General features: G+C 37.3%; 1 protein-coding gene across 7 annotated transcripts in view; it reads left to right on the forward strand.

Moving 5' to 3' along the window:
- Positions 1-10,278, forward strand: part of TMEM117 (transmembrane protein 117) — a 188,464-nt gene extending 178,186 nt beyond the window's left edge. For 6 of the 7 annotated variants that reach the window (XM_015854821.3, XM_032443208.2, XM_015854812.3 and 3 more), the window contains 2 exons: positions 2,138-2,267; positions 9,304-10,278. In XM_015854821.3, coding sequence (XP_015710307.1) covers positions 2,138-2,267; positions 9,304-9,944 — 771 coding nt within the window. In that variant the 3' untranslated portion in view covers positions 9,945-10,278. The remainder of the gene's footprint in view (positions 1-2,137; positions 2,268-9,303) is intronic. The other variant, XM_085514022.1, reaches the window with a different exon arrangement.
- Positions 10,279-11,963: the final 1,685 nt, after the last annotated feature.

Here is an 11,963-nt window from a genome sequence, read left to right on the forward strand (position 1 = left end):
TTTGTTTATAACCATAGGGTCTCCATTGCCAGTGCCCATCTTTATCATTCCACACCTGTACCCTCTGCACTGAAGCTGCAAAGCTGTTTGTTGTCATCACCAATGGAAACCACAAATTATGGGGTTACAGGATAACAGAGGTCATGACAATTCCAGCATGCTTTGCACAGTGTGGAGTGTATATACAGAAAATGTGAACTATTGTACCACATGAAAGGTACCTGTAATTCAGAGTATCAAATATTTTTTTTTCTAATGGGCTTTCCAATCACCTTCTTTTTATAATGTAAATAGGAGCAAGCTATTGGGGTTGGATCTCTGTTTTCATTTGATTGAGGAAATATTTTCCAGTCTCAGTAATGGTTTGCTAAAACAAATAATTCAGTATTTTCCAGATCTGGCAGAGCTGACATTCTAGTCACTGATCATTAATATCATCAATAAAATATGGGTGCAAAAACACAGTCCGATACAAAATTCTGTCTAATGGAATTTAATCTGGAATTCCACAAAAAGCAGTAGGAGCACTGGGGCAAGGCAAGAGCAGGAGGCCAGATTTGTAATTCTCTGTTTACTTATTTCTAATTCCCCATTTGTGTTTTCTTCAGGAATATGTAATTTATTTATTTTCTTCTCCCTATTCTTATTTCTTCCTGGATGAGAGTATGTTTGAGTTACCCTGAGATACGAGTCCAGAAATGTGTATTAGGAACCATGAACTGAGGGAGCACACCCATAAAAATTAATCTTTAGGCACTTACTGAATGTCTCCCAAATCTAAGGGGATGTTTGTAGATGCTGCATAAGGGATTATGCAGCTGGGCTGCTATTACCATACCTGATGACCAGGAGAGCATGCTTTGTGTTTGTGATAAGGGAAGATGAGAACATCCTTATTTTCTCTTATCTTCTGCATCTGTAAATTGGCACTTTCTCTATCGCTCTGGACACTGAAAACCAGGTACAGTGGCTCAGGGCTTCTTCTCAGGTATATTCCTGTTAATCCATTTAGCTCAGTATCAGAATATGTTAGCACAAACCAGCCTCTGTTAGTGTTTGGGCCATGCTAAATTCCCTGCTGGTAAAACCCACTCATTCGTTTCCCTTCCACCACTGAGAATGTTGGAACCGTTCAGCAGTTCTTGCATATTAAATCATATGCAAAGGAAGCAGGAGCTATTTACAGAGCTCCTTCCATTTCAGATTCCTTTTTCTTGCTGTCAGTAATTCAAGTGTGGGTTGCACTAACTGTGGGATACACATCCAGGTGCATGTATGGGAACAGGGCCAGTATGTTTTTAACAGCCTGCAGAACACCAGGTAACCACCCAGCAGTAATTATACTGACTCCCGCAATATTGCTGGACTTCTAAGTTTTGGCTGTAATGAGCCATGCTATTATACCCATTTTCAAGTGATCAGTGGTGGGTACAGATAACCAAATGGAAAATTCCTCTAAATGCAGCTCCTCCTCAGCTGAGTTATCACATGCCACCAAAATATGCATAATAATAGGTAAGAGCTTCCACATTTCCAGCATTACTTTGTCAGCTGAAATATCTCAGCAGAGAAAACTGTGCCTGGATCGATTCAGGCAGATTATGCTGAAGGATCTTCACTTGCAGAGAATGCTTATTTAGATGTATTATGGGCAGATGCTGAAAACAACACCTATGCTGAGCGAATTGCAAGTATGAAAGACTTGAGGGGACAGACCTCTGTCAATCTCTTACCTGTAAATTGTTTGCCAGATTAGGAACAGAAGTTGTAACTTTTATTTCAAGGGTGCTGTAATTAGTTACATCATGAACCAATTCTTTTTACACGGTGTTATCTACAGGTGCTCATATACTCGGACAATTTTATGCTGTCGGCTGGTGCAGTGGGCTCATTATTGTCATTCTAAAGTGAACTTTTAAACGTGTAATTACATGGAGCTGAAGTAAAAATCATACTGTAATAGCTAGTATAAACAAGATATTCAATTTCAAGAGGTTCCATAAAACTTATAGTGGGAAAAGTCAATAATGGGAGACTTAAAAATAGAATCATGCCCTTTTCATAATTTAAGCCACTCTAAAGGGCAAAATATACTGTGAAACCTTGTATTTAGGCTATTGCATTTCTTTTTTAACAGGACTGGGAGTTCCCACATTTTATGGGTGATGTTGAAGTGAATCTTCCAGGCTTGCCATCTGCACACATGCAATTCAAAGTACCTTATTTCCAAAAGATCTTAAAAGAGGAGTATCACATTCATATAACAGGTATGTAACCACACAGACTGTGATACAGGCACACGTTGAACTGCTTCTGTGTAGGAAATGAATGCTAACATGGTGTTCTTTACCGCATATTTTCTTTGTTCTCCCCCACCGCCCCAAATGATTGCTGTTTTTCTATCTGTTTAACTCTCCCTATCAGTATCATCCATATATAAGCCTCTCAGGGAAATGAGGAATCTCTATCTTACAAATCAAAAAGACCTGCTGCTTGTCATGGATTTCAGCAGCTTCTTGTGACACTAAGTAATACCTAGTGTAGCTTCAGAAATCTTTTATCTAAAATTACTCTCCAGGGGAATTAGCTGCTTATTTCATTTATAATCTCTTATGCTTTCAGATGACTTTGCTGTGATTTATGCTAATGTATTTTCATAACTTCGGTCATTCTCATCTGGCAAAGGCCACTCACAGCCATACTTCCATCACTCATCTAACCAAAAGCAGGCAGTTAAATAACTTCAAATAAAATAGAGTCACAGTTATTCAAATGGATGGCACATACAGATAAAAGTACCCAGTCCTTACATACTATGAGTCAGTGTTTGAATAGCAGTAGAGAATGAAAAGGGAGGAAAGTTAAATAGAGATAAATATTTTGCTTTTACTTTCATGTTTTTCAGAACAATGTGGTGGCAAGAGGGAAATAAATAGTACTGTATAGCAAAAGAATTCAAATGTGAATTGACAGAGGTCTTTAGCTGCTAATATAAACAATCATAGCACATGACAGTATACAGGAATAAGGTATAGAGAGCATCCAATGATACAGCCATGTGAAATTCCTGCAGAGCAAGGACAAAAGGGATATTCAGAGATCGTATAAAGACATGGCCCACAGCTAGCAGGTGAGCCCTAAGCCTAGCAGGCATCAAAAGACAAGCAAGGAAAATGTGCCAAGGAAGAAAATGAGGAACTGGGAATCAGTGGAGATAGGCTAAATGAAGACAAGGCATTTTCAGAAGAGATGACAGAAATTGGAGTGATCAGGTTGGAAAACGGAAAAAAAAAAAAAATGAGTGCAAAAGTTACCTGCAGGTTGTTGAGTAAAATGAGGCAAATGGGCCAGTAGAAAGTAGAGACAGAGAGATGGAAAGTTTTTTTCAAGTTGTATTTAGATTCTCTGTTACAGTACTGGTAGCAAATAGACAATAGGCCACAGGAGATGGGTTTGGGGTACATCTAGATGAGAGGTTTTGAGATCAGGAGCGGGACAAAGTGAAACAGGTAAATGATGTCATGTTCAGTGACAGAAGGTACAGAATGAAAAGAGATGTGTATTTGAGAATAAAAACCATATTTTTCTCTCAGAAGTGAGAAAAGTCTTGGGTAAAAAGGGAAACGAAGAGAATAAAAAAAGAGTATAAGAATCAAGTATCTGGCATGAATAAGCCTAGCGGAAATGAGGATTTAATTTTGCTTCTCAGGACTACAGCATGAATTTGAAGAGACTCAGTTTCATGAGGATCCCAGATGTCCTGCAGTTATTCCATGTAATAAAGAACAGTAGTGAAATATTCAAGCACATAGTAGCTTGAACAAGGACTAAGTAATGACTGGGTGAGCTGTGCCATTAGATACAGGAGCTCAGGATATAATTAATGTAAATGAAAACCAATGGGTGGTAGAAGAGGAACTGAAGAGTGAATAACAGTTTTGCATTGCAGAAGAGTCAGGGATATTGATAAGCAGAGAGAAGCTAGGAATAAGCAACAGCAAAGAACATAAATTACTTATCAGAAATACAACTGCTAGCAGTGTTGCTGTTTAAAACAAATCAACTGAAATCAATATTTATACATCGTAGAGTCTTCTGCAGGGAGAACTGGAGGTCTTTCTGATTTTCTGGCAAGAAAGCATTCTTTTAATGAGGATGAGCTAATGAATAGGGGCTGAGAAATATTTTTCCCTGCTCAGCATTAACAAGATCCATTTATTAGATTCACTAGACAAATCAATCCATTTGACTGCACATCACGTACTCTGTCTACTGAGTGCCTGTTTTATCTCAGTGCTACACCACCCTTTAGGAGATCTAATAAACAGCCATAACACATGGCACAGGAACCTCCCTTTGGGTAAGTTTTGCTTGAACCATCTGTTCTTGCCATCAGTTCTTAGGTTAGGTTAGGGTATCATCTTGGATCATTTTCAAACTGTAGTTCTTGTATGGATGTGTAGATTCTTCTGATTTTCTACTTAAATCATGGAACTAATAAAAGAAAAAAAAATGGTTCTTTATATATATTTAACAGGGTAGAAAGTACAGCAGATGACATGTAAGTAGGGTATTGATAATGGAGGGAATGTGAAGCCCCGTTAAAACCTTATTTATTTAAGCCTTAACACATGAGATCCAGAACGTTAAACTTAACTGTGTAACTTTGTTGTTGTTGTTGTTATAAGCAGGAAAAAAAAAATAAGACAAGGGCCCAAATATCATTTATTTTTGTACATGCTACTGTGATAAGGTCAAGTTGCAAAAATACAATCTATGCCCCAGTGTCCAGAAACTGAAAATCCATTTCTCCTAGTAGTGAGAAAAAAAGAAGTTATGGCTGAAATATCATTTCCCATCTCCTTCCTTGCAAATATTATTCTTCATAAGTTTTATGTATTTGGTCACTCTCAAATGATATAAACAAGAACAGCCCCTGGACTCCCCTGAGCAGCTCTATTCAGTGCTGGGTTGCTCTAATGAGCAATGGCCCCACAAAAAATCAGTTATAAGTGTAGGGACATGCAGAGAAGTAAATGACATTAAACCTCCTTTCTGTTGATGTGTGCTTAATGACTTGGTATATGGTCTGTACAGATGAAGGATTTCAGAGTTATGCGATCTGTGTTGCTGGCTCTCCTGATTTTATGGCTTTTAAGACAGTTGATTACTAACATGTGGGTTGGTTTTGTTTTTTTTTTTCGTTTAATCTTGAAGTCTCCTTTCCTGTATTCAGCACCTGTGTGAGATCATCTACGTTCATATTTTTTAAAATGTACCTCATGATTGCAGAGAGAGAAAAACCCCGTTACTTCTACATAGGTCATTGTCTCAAAAAGCAGATAAATGAAGCATTATTGAGTGCATTGCTTTTCACTTATCTGGCTACTCTGAACAAGTAGTGTGCTTTCTTAGGCCTGACTTATGATTTCTGAATGTTTTAAACTGGCAGTTATGTTAACATCTGCGGTCTGTGTTTTATATGCTTCACTGTAATTTTAAGTTCACTATTAAAAGCCCACCTCATTTTTACTAGTAACTGAGTACCTCATTTTGCCCACATTTCTTTGCATCTAGGAACTCCTAGCAAGCATCTACTCAGTATTAAACATTTTTATCCTTTTCTGATAGGCACTTTTATCTAAGAACATCAAAAATATCTTGCATTCCTGCATTTGCTTAACTGATCTGGATTTCCCTTGATAGATGGCTCACTATAGTATGTATGTTTTCCTTCCTGGCTGTTGTTTATGAAAATACATCAGCTAGCCTAGTTTCTATAATACCCTGGGAAATTTCTAATACTTTAAAGTAAATTTTATTACTTCTGATTCTTTCATTGTTGAAAGGCACTTGGAGGCCAGGCTGGTGCCATCTAATAGCACAGATCCATGAGAATTGGCTGTATAGTTTCAAATAAGTTCCAAAACAGCCAGAAACTGGAGCATAGGAAGTTCCGCACAAATATGCGCAAGAACTTCTTTATGGTGAGGGTGACAGAGCACTGGAACAGGCTGCCCGGGGGGGTTGTGGAGTCTCCTTCTCTGGAGATATTCGAGACCCTCCTGGACGCCTACCTGTGTGACCTGGTGTAGGGAACCTGCTTTGGCAGGGGGGTTGGACTCAATGATCTCTAGAGGTCCCTTCCAACCCCTACAATTCTGTGATTCTGTGAAATCAGAAAAGTGAAGGTTTAGGTATCAAAACAAGAGGGAGATTTTTCTAGCTGTTTGTAAATGTGTTTCTGAGTTCTGATCTAGGTGTGCTCTTCCACCCAAAGGAGAAATTGTCACCTTCATGATTGGCAAATGCCTGGTATGGCTGGCTTGTAGAGTTAAACCAAAAGCATGTCTGTATCCAGGCCAAGAAGCATCACCTACACAGATATGCCTGAAGGAGCCCGAGGGCAAAAATAGAAAGGTTAGAGGTAAAAACAAAGCTGTGCCTGCACACAGACTTTAAAAGATCTCAGAGGATTTGCTGCTCAGTTCAGCTCTGAGTGGTCTGTATGGATGTATCTAGCCAATAGCACTGACATGACAGAAGAGATGAAGAATGTTTCTAAGATATCTGTATGTTTTGCAGAGGTGTCCGGATGTTTTTAGACACAAAATGCAATTGAGATAAGAATCTAAAGACAGCATTTTCTACATAAGCCTCTGGCTGTGGTTGCATAGCAGGACGCCAATTGAGTCTAGCCTTAATAAGTAGGATTTTCATATGTCCTCTTGACCTCTAGAGAGCTCCTGAGAACTGGTTTCTACACTAGAATTCTGTTTTTAGGACACGACTACTCCATTACAGAGTGGACTTCCTTGCAAAAATAAAAATGCTCCATAATCATAAGCAGTTTGGGAGCATTTAGACCTGCAGGATCTGCCAGCCTCAGTTGCCTGGTAAATCAGTTGCATGCATGTGATGTTGTGGACTAGTTCCTTAACCACTTGTAGAATTTTTGAGCCTCTTTAAAAATGAGCACTGCCCAAACATTTTGTTCATCTGGCAGAAATGTATGGCCCTTCAAATTCCATGTGTGACACATAGGACTTAAACACTGCAAGTGATGCTTGTGAACCAGGTGTGTTTTTTAAGAAGTGTGTGGCTGAATGACAGCCAGTTTTGCACCTGATTTTCTTCATTGTAACTCCAATGAGGAGACTGGGTATAGTTCTCAGTTTCCTGAAATATCTGACTGATTTTGTGGTCTTGAGATCTGCATTCTTCCAGCTCAGTTTGTCTATGGAAAATCTATCTGACTGAAGAAGAGCTAAACAATGCCAGGTGTATACAAATATTCTTGGTTGCATAGACTCTTCAGAAATGCAGAGTACCAAATAGGTATCTGTAGGTAAACAGATAATGGTTCTAATATTTATGTTTTGTTGGAATTTGTGTTTAGCCCATTTTCCTAAGAAAATAAGAATTAAATGACCATATTCTCTGTGGGGATTGGTCTCATTCTCTCTTTCCAATATCCATTCATCATCAAACAACTTTTGAGCACACAGTGAGATTCAAGAATATTTATGGAGGGTGTGAATCTAAACAATACTTATGTTCCCATTATGTCCTGGGAATTAGTGATTAGTTAAGGAAATTAGGTGATTAGGTAAGGAAAAATCATCTAAGTCAGTACCCAGCTGAGGAAACACAGGTAGAAGTCATGGCTCTGTTTTCTGAAAGCTTGTGTGTGGTGCATAAACTAGGGTTATTCTAATGGGAAGAAACATAGGAAATACAGGACAGAAATCCACTGGAAACTGCAACAATCTAGATCACATTATTTCTTAATGTAAGCAGACTGCTCCAAAAGTAATGTCTCTTCTTTTACAGTGTTGGCCCACAGCATCAGAGGCAGGTGTTGGTGGTATGGCAGTATAGGTTGAACCCTCCCACCAGTATTCCACTTCACTAAAAGGTCAATGACAGTGTTGATGAAAACCCATAAAACAGAAGCTAGAGTTGTGAACAGGAATCACTGCAAGGTCTTTTCAGTGTAGTTTGATTTCTGGATAGTGACAATAACATAACTGAAAGAACATTGTCTTATGGTTCAAGTGTAAATGCAAACTAGATTGAAAAGGACTATTAAACATAATTGCTAACATGCAAGGAGTTACCCTAATGGAGCATGTACTAGTCCATGGCTCAGTTTGAACATACTGGAACTGGACTCCACTTACTCTTATCAAATGTTCATTTTCTTTTTCACTTGAAGCACAGTTGGTTCTAGCATAAATGGTTTCATTCATCATCAGCAGGGGCATTTCTCCATAAATGTCCTTTCACATAATGCTGTGATGTCAGTCACAAATTCTCCATCCTAACACAGCTTTGATGTATATAGTTTTGTTGGATTCTTGGGTGGTGACAGTCATTACTGCATAGATATACACTTAATATATCTTCAGCTAAACATGAGCGAGATGCCTTAAGTACAAAAATAGTATAACTTTTTTTGCGTGTGTTTTCATAGAATAATTTAGCTTAGAAGGACTGTCTGGACATCATCTGTTCCAATATTCTGCTCAAAGCAGGGATAACTTTGCTATTGCATAAAAGTACATTTCATATATTTTGGATGCCTAGAGGAGGCATGCAAAGGAGTAGTTTTAAATGATAAACAAAGAAAGCATTCTTCCTCCAGTATTCAGGGGCTTAATGTTAGACTATGAGACACTCCTTGGAGGAGTTTTTCACCACATATAGCATAGGAAAGCTAAGTTGACTAACCTTCCAGTATTAAAATCAGCCCTTCCTTTTTCTTAAGGGCATAATATCTCTAAATTGTCATTTATCCTATTGCCTCACCTATGAGGATTTGGACACCATGATTGGAACATTAAATATCTGTACGTGCTTAAAAAATACGTGCTTATAAATCCCCAGGAGAGTCATTTCAGTCATTAGTGGCATACAAATATTTCTATTAAATATAGAGAGAAGAATTTCCATGTCAATATTTTCAAAGTCCTGAAATTAATGCTTTTTATGTTTATTGATCCATACCACATCACATAATTATCTAATCAACAGATCGCCTACAAAATGCAATGTGAATTCAATTGATATACTGCTGTGCTTGCATTACAAAAATATTTTATTATGTGCCCAGACCTAACTTTAAAATACTAAAGAATATTCAGCACAAAGTTGATTACAGTGGGAATATTATTACAACTTTGCTTTACAGATTTATTGCAAAAGGATTTTTGCTTTTAGTTGGTTTTACATATGAATGCATGTATACTGCTTCTAAAATGGATGTATCAGATAACAGAACTTTCTTTTTTTTCCGAACAGGCAAATGGTTTAATTACGGGATTATCTTTCTTGTTTTAATTTTGGATCTAAATATGTGGAAGAACCAAATATTTTACAAACCTCACGAATATGGTCAATATATCGGTCCTGGGCAGAAGATCTACACAGTGAAGGACTCAGAAAGCTTGAAAGATCTTAACAGAACTAAGTTGTCTTGGGAATGGAGATCCAATAACACTAACCCTTTGACCAACCGGACCTATGCTGAAGGAGACATGTTCTTGCACAGCAGATACATAGGCTCTAGCCTTGATGTCAAATGCCTGGCTTTTATTCCAAGTTTGCTGGCTTTTGCTTTGTTTGGTTTCTTCATCTGGTTCTTTGGGCGATTTCAAAAAACTGACCAAGGCATGGAGAATTTAGACAAATCATACACAAGAATGAAACGAAAGTCACCATCAGATATGGGAATGACACGAGAAAATACACAGGTGTTAGTAGAAGAACCATCAAGTTTTCAAGAACCACATCTTGTATCCATAAAATCAGACTTAAGTGAAATAGTTTTTAATTCTTCTCTCCTAACTTCTGAAAACTTGAATGCACAATTGAGTGAACAAGATAGCCCCTTACAACCAGTACCAGAGTCTGCTGTCCCTAAGAGTAACCCTACAACATAGAGTCAAATACCCAGGAAAACCAGTTTAAATAAGCAGTTGCTATAAGAGTTCAGTTTTACCTTTTGTAAGTTAAGATTTACATAGTGTTTAGAATAAGAAACTCAGTCTATACCAAACGGTGCTCAGCATGCTTTTTCTAGGATTTTTTTTTTTTTTATTTGTATTAGAGTATGTGCCTACTGTATATCTAACATTCCTTTATAGATTGCTTCCCAAAATTGCACAAGCTGTTTATTAATACATTAACTGTACAATAGTGTATTAGATGATTACTTGCAGGTATAAAATTCTACCATGGTGGTGCCTTGAGACATTAAACTGTTTTTTAACTCAACACCAGGTGTATAGCACAGTTATTCTGATCTGTTTTGCAATGCTTTTTGTATATAGTTATTTTCAGTATCATTTGATGTCTTAACAGAGGAGATAAACACAGTTATTTCTTAAGGAGATTTTCAGCTAGAACATCACAACTTGACTTCGTTATTTACTCATCTGTGGAGCCAGGGACTTTTGATGACCGGACTGCAGAGAAGCATGTTGATTACCTTTTAATTTTTGCTGGCTAGCTGCCAAACACAAATACAGATTCATTATGCGGTAAACAGTAGAGCGATAATACAGCATGGGTCACTACTTACGAAAATATAACTTTCTCCATCAGTAATAGCAATTAGGTGATAATGCCTAATTATATTTTTCATAATTAAAGATAAACTGCTCCTTGATTAAAAATTCTGCCCTTCACCTTTCAGAAAGAGAGGTGAAAATACGTGGCTGAAGCAACTTCTTCCATCATCACACCAAGCCTATGTCACATCAAAGAGACAATGCAGTGATTACAGTAAAGGACACAGAGCCCATTAAAAATCCTGTGTTTGTATGGTTGGGTGCAGGCATGGTGGAATGGGCCAATGAAATGCACCACACACAGACACTCTTAACAAGTGAAGAAATGTTTAGGAGTTTCAATTCAAATAGATTAATACTTGAGTTGTCTTGTACCCTTTTCTTTCTTCATTCACTATCCATGAGTAAATGTAACATGGAATCAGAAATGTGCCGAAACTACTTGTTTTGCTTCTTGGAAGGGGACTTTGGAATTCTTTGCTGTATGATCAAACAATATACACTAGAGAGACTGCGTAGCTAAAACATCAGACAGACTGTGATTTGCCTTTAATTCAGTTCTATAAATTGTTGTTACAAGTTCCTAAATAATAAGTAATTTTTTAGTCTGAGTTATTTCCCTGTCATTAACTTGTGTTGCTGTGTTTTGCCTTCGTGACTTTTTTATCTCAATTGTTTTGATCTCTCTGCTTTAAAGTTTTAGAAATGCTGAATTTAGCATGCATAATAGGACTATGCATTTATTAACTGTCACTTGAGAGCCAATTCTAATAAATATTATCCGACCACTGTTTATTATGAGGCAGGGGCACATTATGTTAGTTTTGGAGTTTAAAAAAAAAAAAAAAATCAACATGCACTGTCCTACTTAAAATCATAAATATTTCTGGCACTAGAAAGGACAGTAAACTCAAAATCAAATATTTTTCTTATTGAATATTTATTATTACATAAGGCAAAATTTCACTTTCTAATCAAATCAAATGTTTTTCCATTAAAAATGTGAATAAAAATAATCCCGTTATTAGCTTTTGCCTATTGCAGTCTATAAATTTGTTTATATAACTGAAGATGAACCATTAATTAGTAAAAGTAAAACACTGTGAGAGCCCACCTGTGCTATGTAAGAAGAGACTATAGTGATACTTGACTTTCAAGCAGAATTTGATTTAAAAAGTGAGATCACGTTAACTGGTTACAGAAATAGCTGATTGATTTTGCAGATACATGCTTCTCTGTATGTTTTGGGCAATATAAATCCAACCTTAGAACCCCCCACGAACCTACTTCTCTTTTTTTTTGCGCTTGGGAGTGGTTAAATCCATTAGTAAGCTGGCAGAAAATGAAAGACTTACTTGAGCCTTACAGCCTGAATGATTACATGACTCT

The sequence above is a fragment of the Coturnix japonica genome, chromosome 1 (assembly GCF_054131305.1).
Source record: "Coturnix japonica strain WE chromosome 1, WE-NBRP24, whole genome shotgun sequence".
Classification (NCBI taxonomy): Eukaryota; Metazoa; Chordata; class Aves; order Galliformes; family Phasianidae; genus Coturnix; species Coturnix japonica.